General features: G+C 38.9%; 2 protein-coding genes and 1 long non-coding RNA gene across 5 annotated transcripts in view; 1 reads left to right on the forward strand and 2 right to left on the reverse strand.

Annotated features, from left to right (window-relative positions):
* The window catches only part of LOC106091945 (alanine aminotransferase 1), a 57801-nt gene extending 50276 nt beyond the window's left edge, over positions 1-7525 (reverse strand). The window contains exon 1 of one of the 2 annotated variants that reach the window (XM_059367492.1): positions 7411-7525. The gene's annotated coding sequence lies outside the window, so the exon portion shown is untranslated. Of the gene's footprint in view, positions 1-7406 lie in introns of both variants that reach the window. The other variant, XM_059367493.1, reaches the window with a different exon arrangement.
* A 1963-nt stretch (positions 7526-9488) lies between these two features.
* The window catches only part of LOC131996759 (uncharacterized), a 76255-nt gene continuing 63244 nt past the window's right edge, over positions 9489-22499 (forward strand). The window contains exon 1 of the long non-coding RNA XR_009397968.1: positions 9489-10328. This is a non-coding gene — a long non-coding RNA (uncharacterized LOC131996759). The remainder of the gene's footprint in view (positions 10329-22499) is intronic.
* The window catches only part of LOC106094156 (low-density lipoprotein receptor-related protein 2), a 795641-nt gene continuing 790987 nt past the window's right edge, over positions 17846-22499 (reverse strand). For both annotated transcript variants that reach the window (XM_059366657.1, XM_059366656.1), the window contains exons 14-15: positions 22229-22482; positions 17846-20461 (exon numbers count right to left, since the gene is read on the reverse strand). In XM_059366657.1, the coding sequence (XP_059222640.1) occupies positions 20259-20461; positions 22229-22482 (457 nt within the window). In that variant the 3' untranslated portion in view covers positions 17846-20258. The remainder of the gene's footprint in view (positions 20462-22228; positions 22483-22499) is intronic.

The following is a 22499-nucleotide window of genomic DNA, read 5'->3' on the forward strand; positions in this document are numbered from 1 at the left end:
TTGAGTTTAAACATTAATCGGACTGCACTCATTGATATGAGAGAAGTATCCCCTGTTCCTAAATGGAATATTCTTAATTCACCAATCGGTCTATATGACAGCTATATCCAAATATGGTTCGACTTTAATCATATTTGGGTCGGATGAAGGGAGGCCCACAGCAACTGACTCTTTCAAATTTCAGCGAAATCGGCTAATAAATTGGGTTTTTATAAGCTTAAGACTCTTAATCGGGAGATCGGTCTAAATGACAGCTATATTTAACTATGGTCCGATCTAGACCATATTCGGGTAAGATGACGAGAAGCCTAAAGCAGTTCACTGTTTCAAATTTTAGCGAAATCAGATAATAATTGCGGCATTTCTCGGCATAAGACCCTTAATCGGCAGATCGATCTATATGGCAGATATATCCAAATATGATCCGATCTCAATATCTCGATTTTTAAAGGCTGTAGCGTGAATACAGCGAATGTGCGCGTCGAAAATGGATATTTTGATGTATTGCAAACGGAATGACTAAATGAATATACCTCAGGTGGACCACCTCCATCGGGCTGTCTAAGCAATACCTTTTGGGCTGCTATCGAAAAACCATCCAAATCATCATGTTGTGGATAGATATTCACCGCCCAGAAGCCTTAAGGCAGATCTACATGATCTAGAGCGTGAGGTTCAGTGCTACAAGAGAGAACCTCTAGATCAAGCGGCATATCAAGCAGGTCTAGACAACATTCATGCAGACACGCTAGAAGATGCGGTAAATGGCTACCGGGTGAATGTATTCTTTGGAGAACGACCGCCTCCCATTGCACCTGAAGAAACTGACCTCCCCCGGCAAACCAGAGTAGTTCTGGCTCAATTACGTTCCGGCAGATGCAGCCGCCTCAACTCCTACAGAGCAAGGATTGATGCCGACGTGCATAAATTGCAAATTTGCATAAATCAGTCCACCCATCTCCGATACATCCAAGATAAATTCATTTACATTTCATACCAAATAAATTTATTTTGGATACATCTTCGTCTTCTGTTAAGGTTATATAAGGGGTTTTGGGGTTTTGTTTTATTAACCTAATATCATTTAAATAACTTGGAATTTCCCATCTCCCATATTGGCTGTTGTACTGCATTATCTATAGCAGGCTTCATTTTAACAATTTTATCAGTTACTCACTTTTGCTTTTTCAAATGCAGGCCCATGTGTTTGTGCGTACCTATATCAACATTTAAATTTCGAACTATTGGACACATAACAAACTACGTTTCTCACTATGACGTAATGGCATTTTTGTTTGGACCGTTCATAATTCAAAAGATTGCCGAAAGTTTTGAACATGTGTTTCATTCATTTGCAGATGTGTGTGTGTATTGGGACTATTGTGTGTAGTTTTCGCTGGCTGTGGCTTTCGTATTTACACCTTAAAGAATTGTTTGTCATGTTAACCAAAAATTTGCAGCAAAAAAAAGGAAAACAAAATATATTCTGCAATAAAATTGTTTTATTTTTAAAAGTAAATTGAATGTTTGCCAAAATAAAAACTGTTTAGAGCTTTTGAGTATCAGCAAGTGTTGTTGTTGTAGCAGTATATTGTACTTTTTATGGGCTTGACAATTTTCTACTTTCATTTCATCTGGTGTTTTTAATGTAATTTATTAACTCCTTGCTCACAATTACAGAACAGTCCGCCGAACTTAAGACACACCTCTACCTATTATTTATCGATTTTGAGCGTACTTTCGACACAGTATCGCGGGACTCCCAAGTTTTTGTCAATAGCTGCCAAATGTTTCTGGCCAAATCGTATTTCAAATGAAGAACAAACACAACCCTTGGCTTGTTTGGATCATATCCTACACAGGCCGCACAATGTAATAGGGAGAAATGTCTTAGACTGGAACCCGCAAGGACAACGAAGGTGGCGACGCCTGAGAAACACATTTAGGATCATTTGGTGATTTAAACAACTTTTAACTAGACTTCAATACCTCTTACAGAGGGGACATACACTAATCTAGTCATACGTCCATAAAACGATTTGAAACTCCCCAAAGTTGCATCTATAATAAATAAAATTGACAGATATTTCTACAGAACATAGTCCATTGCGAAGCCAGTGTTTTTCTTGAAGGGAAAGAACAAAGGCTTTGATGGGAAATCATTCAAAGGAGAGTAACGCCTTCTCTGAGGATGGCATAATTCGCATCTTTTGGTTGCCAGGCCATAGCGGAGTAGGGGGAAATAAAAGATCAGAAGATTTAGACTGCCGTCAATAAACTTGGTTAACCCAAAGCCTTTTGGAACCAACCGTGCAGCAGAAGTTGGCATGTCCGCTTATGACGCCGAACGCCCGTGTTCAAATCACGTCGTGAACATTAGACCAATATTCACCTGTTGTCATCGCCTTACTAGTGTTGGCCACATTTGTGAGGTATTCTGCCATGTTAATAACTTCTCTACCAACTATCTCCGACACGCCGTTCGGACTTGGCATAAAATAGGAGGTCGCTTATCATTGATATGAGAGAAGCATCACCTGTTCCTTTATGGAAAGTTCATTAGAAATTCAGTATTTAGTAACCCGAAGCCTTTGGGAACGACGCGGTTCAGTTTAGGTCGTGGGGGACGACAGCGAAACGGTCTGTAGGACGACCAAAATCGTGAGAAGACGAGGCTATTACAAAAAGGAAATAAGAAGGAGGGCAGTATAGCTTTCGGTATCATAACGGGACACATAGGACTACAAGCTCACTTATGCAAAATCGATGCGGCATTTGATAGCATCTGGGGAGGGTGATGAGACGTTGGAGTACTTTCTATGTCATTGTCCGGCTGTCGCGGCTAACAGACATCGGCATTTAGATGGGGACACAATACAAACAATTAAGGATTTTGTAAGTAGCACAGAATTCCTGACTTGGATTTTCTTTTTCAAAGTTACTTTTTAGCATTTAGAGCGCACAACAAGCCGATTACTGGCTAAGGTGTATGTCCAAAATAACATTGCAAATTTTCCCATAAACATTCCACTATAGAAGCTTGACAACAATAACAACAACACCGATCGGTTGTTTCGTTGTTATAAACGAGCCGCATGGGGCCATATCCACTATTCACAAGGGAGAAACATATCTGCTCATAGACGACATACTGATGAAGACACAAAGCTGACCTATGCAGAGCAAATCCGGTATCCAACAACAAGGGCCGCGAGGATAACGGCTCAACTCAGTCTCAGCTGATTGCAAACAAAGGTGGGACTCTCACGAGCTGGCGCAGGCTCATAATAGAGACATGCAATAACATCGGGCCATGCTAGAAGAGACTATCGAAAGATGGCAACAAAGGAATACGAATGAGAATCGGGCCAAGTCGACGACTAATACCCGATGTACAGATGTCGAGAGAAAGGAAATTATTGCGGTTGACAGGCCATAGTTACTTTAACCTGCATAGAATGGACAAATGGTTTTCTAGCAAGTGCATTTATGAGGATCTAAAAGTAGCAGACAATGTGGAACACACATTCTTCCACTGTGAGCACTGGGCCGAGAGACGCAGCGAACTAGAAACAGCGATTGGTTACGTTTCGCCTGGGACAATAGTCCAAAGGATGCTGGAAGACAAGCAGAACTGGGGAGCGGTGATGAGATACGCTGAACAAGTATTGCGCAGGATGGAGATGGACCTGGACGCAGTGGCGTAGAGTATGAATGCGAAGGTATGGACGCAGACACAATGGAGATGATATGGATAATCACCAGAAATGGGATCCACCTCGAAGTAATGCGAAAGCGGTTCCGAGGTGCAAGTAATCCCCCCGGGGTACATATGATTTTTAGCCGGTACCGTTGGAAACAACGGAGTCTAACATAAGGCGAGAGACTACTCGTCACGTGCATAAAGCAATTTTACTTCTGACCCGCAACAAATATAGGGACTGTTAAAGGTGGCTTTGTAGTCGACGAAAAGATGATATGTATCGAATGAATATATGAAATATATGGTCTATTGTGGGTTAGCCAGGTCTTATTATCTCGTTGTCTTTAGATTTAAATCTCTTTCAGGGTACGCTCCAAAGTTTCAAAGTTTCCACTGACGAATCCTCTGCCTGCCATCACTACTCATATAAACCGTAGTCTAAATCAGTTTAGGCAATGCGATAGGATGGTCCTCGTGACTCTGGACCTTGGAAAGCTTTTGATACGGTCAGCCATGCATGCCATCTCTTCAGCCTGTCCTAAAACGTTTGATTACGAATTTTCTGTGTGGTCACCAGTAGTTTGAAGAATAGAGAAATAGGTCGAAGCTTCGCAGAGCGAAACGTGGCATTCCCCAAGACGGGCTGATATCTCCGGCACTGTTTAACATCTACCTCTCCTCGCTTCCATAGCCTCTAGACTGCAACGAGATCGTGTCATATGTGAACGATTGTAAGATCTTCAGATTCTTCAGGCGCCCGTGAGGTTGAACTACTGCCTTGCCAATATTGCCGTTTATTTCTCTGCTTGAAAATTGAATATATTCGCCACAAATCCGTCTACCACACTGTTCACTCCATCGTCACCGAAGACCCATAAGAAGTTGAATGTGATTGTCGAAGGCGAGGAATGTCAGAGCACCAAATATGCCGAAATACAAAAAAAAACTTTGGGTACCAACAAAAACCCTTGTTTACTACATACAAAATCCTATGAAGGGATCCAGAACGTGAGAAGACGAGGCTATTACTGAAAGGAAGTAAGAAGGGGGTAAGTATAGCTATTGGTATCATAACGGGACATATAGCACTACGAGCTCACTTATGTGAAATCGGTACGGTGAGTGATAGCATGTGTAGGGCATGCAGGGAAGATGATGAGACTTTGGAGCATTGCTCGGCTTTCGCGTCTAACAGATACCGGTGCTAAGGTGGGGACACAATACCAGACATGAACCAACTTAGGGGCGTGGCATGGAAAAAATTAAGGATTATGTAAGTAGCACGGAATTCCTAACTTAGATTTTCTTTTTCGAGGTATTTTTTTTTTTTGTAGTATTTAGGGCGCACAAACCGATTAGTGGCTTAGGTGTATGTCCATAGTGGCATGGGGCGGATTAGCATCCGCACCCTCTTTTCAACCTAACCCTAACCTAACACACAAAGTCATTGGCCAGTCAGTGATAGACTTTGCAGCGCCGGTGTATCCCAAACTTGTCACCGGTGTATCCCCCGCACAGAGATGTTACGGTATATCTACATGCTCTAGTGAACAGCTACCCAGTGAGCTCAGTCCTTAGAGATCGACCTGAAGAAATCAGCCTCCCTAGGCAAACCAGAAAACTTCTGTCTGAATAGGTTTCTGGCAGATGCAGCCGCCTCAACTCCAATATAGCTAGGATGGTTGCCAGCGTGTTGGATGCATGCCCCTATTGTCTAAGTTGGTACGATATCAGATGACCGTTATATTCAAAACCTACTAAGGTTTGACCCGATTGATGGTAAGGAATCATTATAGTCTTCTGCATAATTTAAAATGGGAGAATACCCTAAAAATTAAAAACAAAAACATCTGGAATGAGATAATTTTTGTTGTAGCAGAGTTTTGTAAACTGAGGGGGCTGCCATTGCCGATCAGATCCCTTCGGTACGTACAACCGGCTGCCATGGGATTTGATGAGATTATTGTTACATGACGAGATGGCACGGGAAAGCTGTGAGCACCACACAGGCTGTAACATTAAGCTCCGTTCTGCGTGGTGTTCATTGCTATCACGAGCAGTTTAGCTACGAGCTACAGGGCGCGACCCAGTTTGCGGATAGTATGGATGTTCCATGCGTAGGTAAGCAAGCTCGTTCCGCTCCATACGATTGATGGCCGAGGGAATATGTTAGCCATTAGTTATTTAAAGGCGCCAATAACTCGCCTTGCCAAATCGAACACCATCGGCTTTCAGTATTAAAGCAAGAGCCGGGGCCGTCCGGCCTCTCACTGAGGGTCTTCTCTCGATACCGCTGATTGTCCGTGACTGCCGTTGCAACTAATCCGTATGGAGCAATCCACTATCAGCACTATCCAGTTGACACGCCCGGTAGCTTCCAGATAAGCATATCACGATAACGAGAACAGCACACAGATAGGAGCCCCGTGCTGGGAGATTTTTGGTCTGTTCCATTTGCCGGTGTTTGAATAGAGCCCAAAAGAAATATTTTGGTGAAGAGTAACATATGTAAAAACCTAGACAACAGTGTTTTAATGTGCAATTTTATACCAAAAATTATGATGTCGACATCGGTACGTAAATATTTAGCATCAAAAGTTTTTAGATTAGGCTCCAACGAGAGGATAACTTCTAAATAATTCCATTTTACTAGGTATAACATCTCAATATAGAATTTTTAACACTTATTACACTTACCCACGCATGAAAGGTATTCATTCTTGTTATTGTCATTAACATTGTGACACCAATTGATATGAAATTAACACCTAACACCACGCAAAACAACAAAACAAGAGCAAATAAAAAACAACGTCTAAAAATACAAAAAGTGTGGCGAAAAACAACAATTCTCCATCAAACCTCCATTCATCATCTCTTCTACTCTATGAGAGGAACAAATTGACCGAATAGAAAAATTAGCGCAACAAATAAAGACCTCTAAAGTAAGTTGTTGCGTTTGTAAACAAAAATATGACAAAAAGTAAACAATATTGTTTTTTTTTTGTGAAAAACGTGATAAAAATCGATGACTTGTGGATATGGATACATATTCGTACACACACACACTCATGTTCTCACTCAACATAATACCGGCTGATGCCGGCGCAGGGCAAAAAGCGAACAATGAGCCCTTCACAAGAATTGGGTTGACCGAAATAACCAATTAGTGCATGTAAAAGACAGAAAGAAATAAGCTCTATCGATTTTTTCTTCTCAAAAGTGGGTGGCGGTGGGTAGTCCCAGATCCAATGTTTCATGTGTTAAACCTTTCAATGTAAAACATTATTGTAAGGGAATTACAGTAAATTCGTACGTCGATTACATTACATATGCAAAATTTGGTCAAAAAACTATTATTTTGCTCTTTTATGACATTTTAAAGTTTTTTTTTGAGGAAAGAGTGATTATCTAACCGTTATATATATGACCTTGTGTTGCTTTTGATATTTTTACAAAATCAAGCAAAAATCATCACAGTTCTTTTTGCAAGATACAAAATCACACACACACACACTCAAACATGCAGCAGCACACTAGCGCGCGATTTAATCAAAAATAACATAAAGACACGACACTTATTCACCAAAAAAAAATTTCTTCTCTACACGTGATTGTTTTTCTAATTTCTTTTTCAGGCAGATCGTTGTTGATTTATAAAAATAAGTTATCAAAAAAACTAAATTAGTAATTCACTGCTTACGTACAACAAGACACCAAGATTTCAAAATTTTTGCGAATGACCTAAACGAGACTCGAGTAGGTCCTAATCGGATGGGGGACTCAGACGACTGACAGATGATTTGCACGATGGGCGAAATTGGCAAAACTGAAAGCATATGAAAGCACCGAAATATCAACAAAACATGTACACTTAATTGTTGTAGTTGTTGTCAATTGGGGAATCGGGGGATAACTTGAGTAGAGAAGCCTGTGAAAGAACAACAACGCCGAGAGCGAGAGAGCAAAGCTTGTTGGTGTGCAAAATTGGTGGAGAGCTTGGTTACATGCGAAATGGTGAGACCAAATCAAAAAGGCGTTTTAAATGTTATTGGCTTATGCTAAGAATTTGTCGTACAAATTATTTGTTATGGGTTTAATGCTGTCAATGTTATGGGTCATTTACACTTTTTTATAAAAAAATTCTAACTATGCAAACTTTCTATTAAGAAATTTGGGTTTCATTATTGCTGAATAATATTAATTGGGACTTATTAGCTGATAGCTTTAGTGGCTAGTGTTTATTTTAATTTTAATTGAATATAATAATATTGAATTTAATTGTATAATCTTATAATAACTGTAACATTATTAAAAAACAAATTTTTGAACCACACACGAAAAAAATCTATTAATTCTGTGGCATCACCGTTTTATTTAAGCAACAACAACTATAATTCAAAGCGGTTCTATGGACCGGAACGATCTTGCTCACCTATGGGAGCTCGACGAGGATAGCAACCTCTACATGTAAATGTGGCTACAACAACATAAATCACAGCGAAATCCAAGTCCTCTCTTTTTAGAGCCTTTACGCAGGATTCACTAAATTTGGATGCGGAAAGCGATCAGCTGGCATACAATTTTTTGAATTCGCAGGATATACTGAATAAGGTTAAGCCAAGCGCTCAGTCGACAAACAATTTTTTTAATTTTTGGCAGTACTTGGCATTGAGGATGTCAACTTGTTCTCTTTTTCCAGTCATTCTTTGTTTACGTTTTGTCCTATTGGATGATATTGCCAATCGGCAAATTTGACATCCTTAATGATGTTCATGGGGCCTATCCACGTTATGTTTTCGCAAGTGGCCTAACCTTCTAATAGTGAATTCTGGTACAGAGGCTCATTTCTCTTTCTATGGATATTATCACTTTTGGGTTCTTTTTTTTGTCTATGCGTTCAAGATCAGTTTTTTTGTGTCATTTACCACAGGGTTAACTACCAAACCAACGGTTGTCCAACTTATCTATTAGTTGACAACCGTGGGTGATTTTATTTATTAATAAAATCCCCATTTGGTTTTAAAACAATGACATTTTCAAAAATTTGGTCGAAAGGTTAACTGGACTGCAGTTTCTGGGATACCATCAGTGACATTCTTCGACGAATTCTCCAGTCAATCATCAATGTTATGAGCTTGGACAAAAATAATCTAAATGAGAAAAACACTATTGCTAATAACTTCGAAGAAAGCTGTCAGTAATATTGAGTTGCCCAAAAAGTAATTGCGGATTTTTCATATAGTCGGCGTTGATAAATTTTTTCACAGCTTGTGACTCTGTAATTGCATTCTTTCTTCTGTCAGTTATCAGCTGTTACTTTTAGTTTGCTTTAGAAAAAAAGTAAAAAAAGTATATTAGATTAAAGTTCATTCTAAGTTTTATTAAAAAAGCATTTACTTTCTTTTAAAAAATCCGCAATTTCTTTTTGGGCAACCCAATAGTTTTGAAAACATTTTGATTTTCATACAGCTCCACTTTTTGCGGAGAGACTGCATAAGGTTTGTTGTTGTAGCAGATGCAAGCTAACATCGTCGTACGCCACTTTTCCCCTTTGTTTTTTTTTTTGTTGATCTGTTTCTTCACAGTTCTTTTTGTTGCAGGAATCCTGTTTTTGTTGTCTATGCCTTGCAAAAGACAATATTTCAAACACAGTAAACGTTACACTACCTTTAATATTCAGCGTCACGATACGTTTGACACTGTGCATGCTTGACACTCATAAGATGTAAATGCATAGAATTAGGATGGGCAACAAGAAGCTTTCAAATAACGGTATTGATCATAAAATTTTCAGTCTGCCTGGTTTTTGGAATCGGTTCCGTAAAAAAATAGTAAATTAAGCGATTAAGTAGCAAAATAATTAAATATTGTGTTAATATTTCATAACTAATTTACTACTTCGTCATTCTACAAAATATTTAACGTTTGAATGCAAGTATTTCCGGTTTTCTTATGAGCATCCTAAATGTGCATCAAGTAATACTGACAACAGCCGGCAGTGGTCAACAGTTGCCAAGTGGACACCGGTGAAACAGTGCGAATTGCGAATAAAAAAAGTAAATAAAAAATGTGCAGGCTTCAAATTGTACCTATGTGAATTAAAAATGTGAAGTTTCATTGTATACCGCGTTTGAGAGACATTCGTAATCTAAGGAATTCATAAAAAAGGTGCGCGTCGCGAATCAAAGTGCGTGATCATAAAGAAGCGAAAAGTTCACAATCAAATTGGAATCTCATTAGCAAGAACAATGCTCCAACTGGGCATAAGTAGATCAGTGCCATGTCGGAGTTGAATTAAAATTAGTTTTCAAGAAATGCCCAATTACTAGTATGAATATACAAAGTTTGTAATCTTGGTAGCCGTAGGATTTCTCCCTCATGCAAGCGGGTCGCGGACTGAACATATGTACCAACAAAGTGTTATGCGAATTTTGTGAAGTGTATATAGCCGACTTCAATAACGCGTTTAGATGTCACGGTAGGACGAATAAAAAGTGTTGCGGAGTAAAACAAGAACGGCTGCTTTCACAAGTGGACTGCTCGGGGCATATTAAAAATAATAACTGAAAGAGACTCCCGATGGCCACACAAGACGAATTGACCCATTATGAGAATTACAAAGGTGAGTTTTTAACACATTTTCTATATTTTTGTTGTTGGTGTAATACGGGATATCATTGGGTGCATATGCCCAAGATTCGAAAAAATTTATGAAGCTTAAACGGTGCCGGGATATCACACCATGTTAGGGACTATCTGTTTCGCTCTATGAGGCTTCCTTTTTCTATACCTAAGTTCCACACCAATAACTTGATCGAAAGACGTGCTGGCGATATCCTCAAAAAGCTTGACAGACGGCATTGAAAAACCTCGAGACGTCTTGATCGGCTCATGGGAATTGATTGGTGTTATGGTTGTAGGCCACCGTAGGACTGAGGTTAGCATGTCCGCCTATGAAACTGAGTGTAGTGTGTCAAGCGTCTTACGTAAAGGCGAGAGAGGGAAAACCGATTTGTATGATTTTTCCATGCCTTTCTGGATTCAGTAGCGAGATAACATTGCGAATTTTTCAGAAATCGGGAATTAAGAGCGGTAGGGAATCATTCGGGGACAACTTGGTGCCGCTGATTACGTTTCTATTTTCGTCTATGGTTACTGTTGTCCCTGTAAGTATACACATCGTTTCATTCTGAGATTATTCTAGCTCAGCTATTGTCTACTAAACAAATTTCAGAAATCTGAACGCTTCAATTGGAGTCATCCATAGCGGCTATGTAGTTAGAATAATTCGTTTCGCTGGACATGTCAACAAGTGATTGGTGTTATGGTTGGAGGCCATCGTAGGACTGAGGTCGTGATTGGTGTTATGGTTGTAGGCTACCGTAGGACAGAGGTTAGCATGTCCGCTTATGAGACTGAGCGCTTGGATACAAATCCTGGCGAGAACATCAACATCCCTTCGAGATACTTATCATTAAGCTTAAACTTGAATCAGACAGCACTAATTGACATGTGAGAAGTTTACCCTGCTGCTTGTTGTTGTTGTTGTAGCCATATTTTCACACGGAGGAGGCGATCTTCGTCTAGCTCCTGTGGGTGAGTAAGCTCGTTCCGAAGGACCGATCGCAGCGGGAAAAGGTTGGCCATTGGTTATTTAAAGGCGGCAGTAACCTGCCTTGTCATAGGCTGGTGCCACCCGGCCTCTCACTGAGACTCTCCGCTCGATATCGCTGATTGTCCGCGACTGACAGCTGCTCCGTAGCATTTCACTATCCGAAACCTGTGGACACGCCCGGTAGTTCATGGGCAAATTTGCATTTGCATTTTTTTTTTATCATAGAGTGCTATTTTGTAATGGACAGCAGATATCAGGGATGGTATCGTCTATCCCCGATCGATATTAGATTATTTGTTTGCTACACCATTCTTATTATAATTGGACCAGATTATTTCTGAGCTTCCTAGGCAGGCTTTTCTCGTTATCTGCAATGGGTGGCGGTCGTGCGCCAAGGGTATGATGAGGTTGCATGATGAGGTCGCATTAATTATAGCCTTCTGGTTGATATCCTGCAAATCCGCTCTTTATGAGGCAGTTATCCCGCAAATCTGCTTTTATGAGGCGATTGCGAGTAAATCGGCGAGGTTTCGATGGTTTGCTTTCTAAAATATCCAAATACTCTTCTTCTCGTCTTAAGGAGGGATTCCACCGTGTGTTAAAAATTTGAGTGATTCTCTTGGTGGCAGTTTAGTCAGAAGTTCACAACCATCCTTCAGGATATTGGTCTCATCATGTAGACGTTGTGGAGGCAGCGATCCTCGTCAAACTCCTCAAGACGAGTAGGCTCGTTCCGGTCCATAGGGCCGATCGCTTTAGGAACGTAATGGCCATTGGTTATTTAAAGGCGCCAAAAAACTAGCCTTGTCATATCGAGCACCATCGGCACTCAGTATTAAAGCAAGAGCCGGTGCCGCCCGGGTTCTCACTGATACTGTTGTTGTAGCCTCATTGCATGTGGAGGCAGCGATCCTCGTCAAACTCCTAAAGATGAGTAAGCTCGTTTCGGTCCATAGGGCCGATCGCTTTAGGAACGTAATGGCCATTGGTTATTTAAAGGCGCCAAAAAAAACTAGCCTTGTCATATCGAGCACCATCGGCACTCAGTATTTAAGCAGGAGGCGGTGCCGCCCGGGCTCTCACTGATACTTTCCACACGATACCGCTGTTTGTCCGCGACAGAAGTTGCAGCTTCTCTGTATAGGAAGCAGCCCACTATCCGCAGACTGTGGACGCGCCCGGTAGCTCCCAGCTAAGCTTCTTGTTGTTGTTGTAGCAGTGTTTTGTACACTGAGGCGGCAGCCATTGCCGATGAAGGAATCCATCGGGTCAATGCTGTACGTACAACTGACTGCCATGGGATTGAAGCTTCTCGTGATAACGAAAAACACCACACAGATGTGAGCTGAAAGTTCCCGCCTGTGTGGTGCTTATAGTTATCCCGTACCGGTGGTCTCGTGTACATGGTCAATGCTTGGCATCTGATGGCAGCCTTTGATAGGCCTTAATAACGTGTATTGGCAGGTCTGTATGTTTCTTCATAGTGTCTCGCTTAGTGCTGCTTCCCAAACTGGAGCTGCTTAATTCATTGCCGGTGGACCAATCACCTCATATGTTGTCACAAGGATTTTTTGTTCATTCCCAAGTGCTGCCGGCCAAAGATTTGAAAATCTTGTTCTTGTTTCTTACATTAACGCCACGTTTTGACTGGTCTGTAGGTTTTTTTCATTAAGTTTCGCTCATTCCTGTGCTGCGTTATTCATAACCGATAGGCCAATCGTCTTATAGGAGGAGCTCTCCAAGTGCAGCCCGCCAAAGATTTAATGTCCTTATTCTTGAGCCCCATCGTTATCATGAGAAGCTAAATTGAGAGCTAACGGGCGCGTCCACAGCTTGCGGATAATGGAATGCTCCGTAGGAGCAGCTGGAAATGAAGTCGTGGACAATCAGCAGCATGGCGTAAATAGTCTCAGTGAGCCCGGCACGGGATAGCTGTAAGCAACACACAGGCTGTAACATTGAGGTCACGAGCTACCGGGCGCTGCCACGAGAAGCTCAGCTGCGAGCTACCGGGCGCGTCCACATGATGCGGATAGTGAAATGCTATGGAAATGTGGCTACAACAACAAGTCTCAGCGAGAGGCCGGGCGGCATGGGGCCCTGTTAAACTCGATATGATGAGGCAAGTTATTGGCGCCTTTAAATAACCAATGACGGAGGCCACCGTAGCGCAGATATATGCGTGTCCACCTATGGCACTAAACGCGTGGGTTAAAATCCTGGTGAGAACGTCAGACAAAATTTTCAGCGGTGGTTATCCCCTCCAATTTGAGATAATTGACCCGTTAACATACATATTAAATATGAGGCAGCCACTGCGGCTAGGGGACTTAAGGCGATGGGAGAATGGATGGAGGATGGGAGCAGCTTATACCATCGCGGTATAATCGAGGCGACGAAAGGAAACCTGGAGGGATACCTGAGACGACAATTTAGGTCGAGGCACTGCTACCAGCGGTACAGTCTTGGAATGACGGAACCCTGGTACTGCCATCTGAGGGGACAGAGTGGGCCTGGAGGTCTACATTGAGAACCCAAGAACCGAGATCTGTTTTCGACTGCCTGACCATAATACGGTCCTACAGGCGAAGATCCGGGCGATCACGGAATGCGTGAGGTGGTAACGCGAGTACGTCGAGTGTCAACACCTTTACGGACAGTAAAATGGCCATAAGGGAAATAACAACCAGGACGGTAAGATCACGAACAATCTTGGAATTTAAGAAGGAAATTAACGTCTTCTCTGAGTTTGGCACAATACGCATCGTTTGGGTGCCGGGCCATAACGGAGTAAGGGGGAATGAAATGACAGACGATTTGGCGGTAAATGCCAGAGGACAGCCGTCAATAAACATGGTTAACCCGAAGCCCTTCGCATCGACGCATTCCGAGTTAAGGGTGTGGGCGACAAACACTGTGAAACTGCGATACAGTCGGTAGGACGGCGAAAATCCTAGGGGGTGATCCGGATCGTGAGAGGACGAGGCTATTATTGAAAGGAATTAAGAAGTAGGTCAGTAAAGCTTTTGGTATCATAACGAAGCACATAGGAATACGATCTCACCTATGCAAAATCGGTGATAGCATGTGGGAAAAATGATGATAATGACGTTGGAGCATTTCCTATGTCATTGCCCGGCTTTCGTGGTTATAAAAAGGAGACCCTTTATCATTGAGCTTGACGAGGATCAGTATCTCCACATGCAAGTATGTGTATACCACAACAACATGAACTTGTTCTTGTTTCTTGTCTTTTTGCAGACCGCAGTCGCTCAAGCTGACTTCGAGAAGAGGTTGTCGAGGGTTATGTCCAGAATTGTTTGTTGTTTTACTGTTTGAATATCGATCATTATCCTTTATGAGCACTAATGTAACCTCACTCGAGCTGAAGGAGGCCATTGTCGCTCATGATTTTGTGGACAAAATTTCCAGTTTATGACTCATCCAGATTTTCGAATTAAATTTTTAATCTTTAAATGCCATTGCCCCTCGTAAGGATAGAAAATTTGTCCGCATATAATATTACTTCCACACTGAAGGGAGCTTAGAGAGGTATAGGTTAAAGAGGATCGGGGAGACAACATCCCCCTGGGGAACTCGCTGTTTATGTTCTTATGGCTATGGACCGCACAGTTAGTTCACAATACCCCTCTTTATCGAGTTCGGTAGGTCGGACACCAAGACGTCATTGAAAAGTATGTTGCTATTGACCGTTTCAAATGTCAAGGGTCACGAGGATACTTTGTTTATGTGGTCTCTTCTGATACAGACCACGGCTTATATGTATAGCGATTATGGTGAATGCTGTACAGGTTACGAAAAAATAGACAGGTCGATGAAGACCACTCGATGAAAACCATACGGCCCGTAGACATATAGATTAAATATGAGGCAACCACACAGGCCATGATACTTGACACGATGGGAGTAGGGACAGAGGGTTGGAACTGGTCATACCAACATGGAACCAGCTATGAGGTCAATATGGCTTGTGGTATCATTACGGGTCACACTCCAGAGACACTCCACCCCCTAAATCCGCCCAAGAATTACATGTTTACCGATTGGGGCAATTTGGATATAAAATGAAAGGTAATTGGAAGAAGAATACGAAATTTATATAAATAGTAGGGTTCAAGTTCCAGGGGGACGGCCCCGCGATAAAGGGTCTAAAGCCCATAATAACTTTGATTTTCATCCGATTTTGCTGAAATTTGAAACAGTGAGTAGTTTAAGGCTTGCCGACAACTGACCCAAATATGTTTCAGATCGGACTATATTTAGATACAGCTACCATATAGACCGATCTGCCGATAAAGGGTCTAATGCCCATAAAAGCTTTATTTATTACCCAATTTTGCTGAACTTTGCAACTTTGTGTTATTTTAAGCCTCCCGACATCTGTCTTAAATATGGTTAAGATCGGTCTATATTTAGATATAGCTGCCGTATAGACCGATCTCCCGATAAAGGTTCTGAAGCCCATAACAACTTTATTTTTTAACCGATTTCGCTAAAATGTGAAACAGTGAGCTATTTTTAGTATCCTGATACCCGTCCCAAATATGGTTCAGATCGGACTATATTTAGATATAGCTGCCATATAGACCGATCTGGCGATAAGGGGTGTGAAGCCAATAAAAGCTTTATTTATCACCCGATTTCGCTGAAATGAGTGAGTTTTTCTGATATTTTGTTCTACAAAATTGGATAGTGACATATATATTAGACCAATAAATGGCCGTGACGAATTTTTATTTTTATTTATTTATTTCATATCATGCAAGACGAAGCCACCAGGCCTATAAATAATCACACTATGCATAAGACGTACTTTTTCTAACATAAGTTAAACAAGTGAAAGCGAGCAAAGTTCGGCCGGGCCGAATCTTATATACCCTCCACCATGGAGCGCATTTGTCGAGTTCTTTTCCCGGCATCTCTTCTTAGGCAAAAAATGATATAAGAAAAGATTTGCTCTGCTATTAGAGCGATATCAAGATATGATCCGGTTTAAACCACTATTAAATTATATGTTGGAGACCTGTGTAAAATGTCAGCCAATTCGAATAAGAATTGCGTCCTTTGGGGGCTTAAGAAGTAAAATAGAGAGATCGATTTATATGGGAGCTGTATCGGGCTATAGTCCGATTCAGACCATAATAAACACGTATGTTGATGGTCATGAGAGGATCCGTCGTACAAAATTTCAGGCAAATCGGATAATAATTGCGACCTCTAGAGGCTCAAGAAGTCAAGATCCCAGATCGGTTTATATGGCAGCTATATCAGGTTATGAAACGGTTTGAGTCATACTTGGCACAGTTGTTAGATATCATAACAAAACACGTCGTGCAAAATTTCATTCCAATCGGATAAGAATTGCGTTCTATAGAGGCTCAAGAAGTCAAGACCCAAGATCGGTTTATATGGCAGCTATATCAAGTTATGGACCGATTTGAACCATACTTGGCACAGTTGTTGGATATCAAAACAAAATTTCATTCTAATAGGATAAAAATTGCGCCCTCTAGAGACTCAAGAAGTCAAGACCCAAGATCGGTTTATATGGCAGCTATATCAAAACATGGACCGATATGGCCCATTTACAATACCAACCGACCTACACTAATAAAAAGTATTTGTACAAAATTTTAAGCGGCTAGCTTTACTCCTCCGGAAGTTAGCGTGCTTTCTACAGACAGACGGACGGACAGACGGACATGGCTAGATCGACATAAAATGTCGCGACGATCAAGAATATATATACTCAGACGAATATTTCGAGTAGTTACAAACAGAATGACGAAATTAGTATACCCCCCATCTTATGGTGGAGGGTATAAAAACCACTCAACTTAACTTATCTAAATTTCACCTGATTGTGACAAAGTGGGATTTGCATATATACCAGAGGTGGTAGGTATCCAAAGTTCGGCCCGGCCGAACTTAATGCTTGTTTACGATGTTCTCGCCGGGATTCGAATGTAGGCGTTCAGCGTCATACGCGGACATGGGCTACAGTGGCACGGTATCCACATTCAGTCCGAAGTGTCTCCTCACTTAAAATAAACATTAGAGAGTAAAAGGAGGCGCAGCGGAGCGGGCCCGGTTCGGCTAGTACGAATATCATTTTTTTTCAAATTTGGACCAAACACTTAACCCTAAACAGCCGTTCTTCGTCAAAACAACGACGAGCGACGGCTTTTATTATTGTAAATAAAATAAGTATGACTTTCCAGGTTGTAGCGAAGCACACCGGACCAGCTTGTCATGAATAATAACACACATTAAAATATTTTTTTACATTTTTATATTTATTAACAAATTTTTCTTTTAATTTATTTTCTCATTTTTCTCATATACTTTACTAAATTTTTAAAATTTAATGCTATTTTATATACTCTTTTTCTCATTTTTTTATATATATATATATAATTCTAAAAAAACGAAAGGAAGCACAGATTCGCTTTAAAAATATGTTTCTTCTTTAAACTTTTTTTGTCGATTTTTTTTTTTAAATATTTAAAACATTTTCTTTGTGATGACATAAATATTGCAAAAGTCAATTAAAAATATATTATATAAGAAAAAAGGGGGTGTCAAAGAGGATACAAATTAAATGAATTGCTTGGTGAAAGAGAAAGCTAGGCTTTTTGCTCTTTCACAACATATAGAAAACAGTGAGTGAGAGAGAGAGAGAGAGAGAGAATAGAATAATGAGAGGGAGAAAGTCATAGGTGATTTCATTTAAATGCTGGATTTTTTCATTTTTTCGGTTTTTAACTTCTTTGTGGTTTCTCTCCTCCAAGTGATGTTTGACGTTTTAATTTTATTAAAAATAAAGACATAAAATAATAATTACCGTTATAGCATAATAATTATAATAAAAACAAAAAAAATACTATGTAAATAAAAATATTAAAGGAATGCTTTCTTTTACGTTTTTTTTTTGTTTTGTTTAAAGAGATATTACAAATACAAACTTAATAAAAAGTTTTAAAAAAAAACTTAATAAGACACATACAAAAAAATATTATGTAAAATATTTTTGATATAATTTTTTGTTCTTGTTTTTTGGGGTTTTAATGGTAAATAAAAGTTTGTGTATGTTTTTTATGTATAATTCACAACTTGAAAACAATTTTTATGGATTTTTTTTTGAAAACAAATAATAGAAAAAGTATCAAAACAGTTTCCTTCAGACTAACATACATAGAGGGTAAATTAAAAAAGAAACAACAAACCCAATTTTGTAAATATTTTTTTTTTAACAACTGCGTAATGTATCTGGGCTTAAAAGGAAGGGTTTTTAAAAATTTGGTTTTTTTAGGGAATAATGAAGTTTGGCATATTCCCATGAAAGTAAATGTGATGTCATTGAAAATGTGATGTTTGGGTGTAGCAGAAAAAATTTTCAAACTATGCCGAAATATTTTTTTAACAAAATTTACCAATTATAGTAAATTTTTATAAAATTTGCTATTTGTAGAAAATATAAATGTCGATTAGATTCTTTAAAAAATTTGCAAAAAAATTGTTTTTTTAAGAAAGTTATTTTTGTTTTTTAATGTAAAATGCCAAAAATATCTCCTGTCTCTCTTAAATCCCATTGTACATTACACAGGTACTTTTAAATTTTTAAAATTGAGGGTTCTAAATACAAAACTTTTATTGTTCTAAATTGTAACAGAAATTGGATTTTCCGAAAAAGCTATATTTTTCTCAATAGATTGATAATGTGGTGTAAATACCTAATTTTATGCTGGCTTAGAAACAATATCTGTTTAAAAAGGCATTGAAAAAAAACAAAAATTTTTTAAACAAATAATTTGTTTTTAACTTTTATAATCTTGCTAGGCTTCTTACATTTTTGTTCTAGTTTTCTGGTTGTTTGTAGTAGATTTTTTGTTTTGGGCTTTTTTTGCTTGCTGCATTTGTTTTTGTTTTTTTATAAAAAATATATAAAATATTTAGAAAACTATTTCTTTTTTCCATTTAGTTTTTGTTTTTCGTTTTTACATAGATTTTATTTTAGGTTTTTTGTTCTATAGCTTGAAAGATTTTTGTTTTTCTGCTTAGCTTTTGTCTTGTTTTTACAAAATACACAAATTTTGCTTTTTTTTTGTTTAAATATTGTCTTTTTCCATTTTTTTTTTATATATATATATAAATAAACATTTGAATTCGCTTCCCAATTTTAACCGTTGTGTTTATACAAAAGAAGAAAAAATCACCACACATTGAAACTACAGCGCTCAATTGGGTTGCATTCATTTACTCACCTCACCTCACCTCTGTACAGTGTTGTATTTTGTTTAGGCATCAACGCATAGGCGGTGGTGTGGAGAGTGTGTGTTGGTGTGTTGGGTTTTGCTTTTGTTTTGTGTATGTTTTCAAACTTAACCGTTAAGTTCAATTGAGTTTTTGTCTTGTTTGCTTTGTTTTTGTTCTGCTGTTATACATCAAAGATATGTTTTTGGATTTTTTGTTTTTTTCTTGTCCTTTGTCTTTTTCTGTGTTTTTTTTTCTTTACATGTTTGTTTGTTTTCCATTTTTTAGTTTTTCCTTTCCTTATGTATGCTTACATAGCTATATATTTATATAAAAAGTATGTATATATAAATAATTTATATAGTTTCTTGTTTTCTCTGTGTGTGTGTATGTGTAGGTATGTTTTTGTTGTTGCTTGTTTCTTGGTTGGTTTTGAAGTTTTCTAAATTTTCGTTTTATTTACATCACGCAATGCTGTGATGATTTGTTTTTGTTGTTGTTGTTGTATTTGTGATTGGTGTGTTTTGTTGCTGTGTGGTTGGTGGTAGTGGTGGTGGTGGAGTGTTAAATTAAATTTAAATTTGTTCTCTTTATCGTAGTTGTTCCACAGGTTGTTAGTGTTATTGTTGTTGCCGTAGCTAAAATCTGATGTTAGGGTTTATATCAGCATTCAGACTTATCTTCTTCCACCAAATACTGGGTATCTTTGCCATTGTCGGCGGATGGATCTAATTCGCGGGTTCTTAATTGTAATTGGGGTGAGGATTTGTGCGTTATACTGCTAGGTGCTAAAATGGCTGATACAGGTTCCGTAAATGGACCGATGGGTTTAATTTTGGAGGGATCGTGTGGCACTTCATAAATTCCTGTAAATCAAGAAAAACATAAATTAAATTACATAATGATGGTCACAATCAATAAAAAAAAATTTATTTAAAAAAAAAATTGTTAATTAATTGGACAATATTTGAAAATTTGGATGGCCAAAAAAGCTTTCTAGTTTTTTTCGTTTTTTTAACAGACAGTTTTATCAAATGTTGTCTTTGGGGAATATTTTCCCCAAAAAATCTAATCTTCTCAAAAGAAAGTATAGCTTTTTCTCAAAGGAAAAGATACTACATACCCGTTTCGAAGGAAGGGTACTAAATCGTCACTTTCTTAAAGAAAGAATAAATAAATCTACACTATATTCTTGGAAAGGTGCTAAAACTACCCTTAATTCTAGGAAAGGGTACTCTATTATAGGGAAGGTTACTAAAACTATCCTTTTCTCAACGAAAAGGTACTACAACAACCCTTTCGCAAACGAAAAAGTACCAAAAGTACCCCTTCACAAACGCAAGAGTACTAAAACGACCCTTTTCGAAAAGAAAATATACTAAAACTACCCTTTTCGAAAAGAAAGAGTACTAAAAGTACCCTCTCGCAAACGAAAGAGTACTAAAAGTACCCTCTCGCAAACGAAAGAGTACTAAAAGTACGCTCTCGCAAACGAAAGAGTACTAGAATTACCCTCTCGCAAACGCAAGATTACCCTTTCCCTTAGTAGGGGGTACTAAAACAAACCTTTCCTAAGGGAAATGGTACTAAAACTACTCTTTTCTGAGGAAAGGCTACTAGAACTGATCTATACCAAGGGAAAGGGTACTAAAATTAGTCTTTTCTGAGGAAAGGGTACTAGAACTGACCTATACCAAGAGAAAGGGTGCTAAAACTAACTTTTCCCAAGGAAAACAGAACTAAAATTACTCTTTTTCTGAGGAAAAGGGTAATAAAACTATCTTTTCCTAAGGGAAAGGGGTATTAAAACTACCCTTATCTTAGTACTGAAACTTCCTAAGTTCTAAAACTACCCTTTCCTAAGGGAAATGGTACCAAAAATACCCTTTCCTCAGGGAAATGATACTAAAATTACTCTTTCCTAAAAGAAGTGTTAATAAAACTGCCTTTTCCTTAGGGAAATGATACTAAAACTAACCTTTCCTAAAGGAAATGGTACTAAAACTACCCCTTTCTAAGAGAAATTGTACTAAAACTACCCCTTTCCTAAGGGAAATGGTACTAAAACTACCCTTTCCTAAATGAAATGGTGCTAAAACTACCCTTTCCTAAGGAAAAAGGTACCAAAACTACACTTTCTTAAGGAAAATGGCACTAAACTACCCTTTCCTAAGGGAAAGGGTACTAAAACTACCCTTTCCTAAGGGAAATAGTACCAAAAGTACTCTTTCCTAAGGGAAATGGTACCAAAAGTACCCTTTCCTAAGGGAAATGGTGCTAAGTCTACCCTTTCCTAAGGAAAATGGTGCTAAAAGTATCCCTTCATAAGGGAAATTGTACTAAAACTAGCCTTTCCTAAGGGAAATGGTACTAAAACTATACTTTTCTAATGTAAGTGGTACAAAAACTACCCTTTTCTAAGGGAAACGGTACTAAAACTACCCTTTCATAGAAAATGGTACTAAAACTAAGTTTTAATTTAAAAATTTCAATCAAATATTTCTTTTTCTTTTTTCAAAATTCAAAATTTTTGGAAAATTTTATAAAAAATTCGCTGGGCATTTGATTTTTTTCATTTGAAATCTATAAAATCATCCTTAAGTTTGTAATCCTAGGAGAAAAAAATTACTTACCTGATCCATTGCTTATGCTTGGATCTGTTGCACCCGATTGTACGGCATCGTACATGGGATTGGAGAAATCACGGGTCTTACCCGTATTTACCGTTTGTAAATTGTAACCTTCCAATGGAGCAACATCGCCCGTTGTGGTACCAACTGGCGCATTAGGTCCTGGGAAGCCAGGAGCATTGAACTCAACATTTGTGCCTTGGCGGAAGGTAACACTTTGCGATGAGGTTAATGTAGGCAAACGAGCCAATTTTCCACTGCAAACAGAAAAAAA

This window comes from Stomoxys calcitrans, chromosome 4 (genome assembly GCF_963082655.1).
Source record: "Stomoxys calcitrans chromosome 4, idStoCalc2.1, whole genome shotgun sequence".
Classification (NCBI taxonomy): domain Eukaryota; kingdom Metazoa; phylum Arthropoda; class Insecta; order Diptera; family Muscidae; genus Stomoxys; species Stomoxys calcitrans.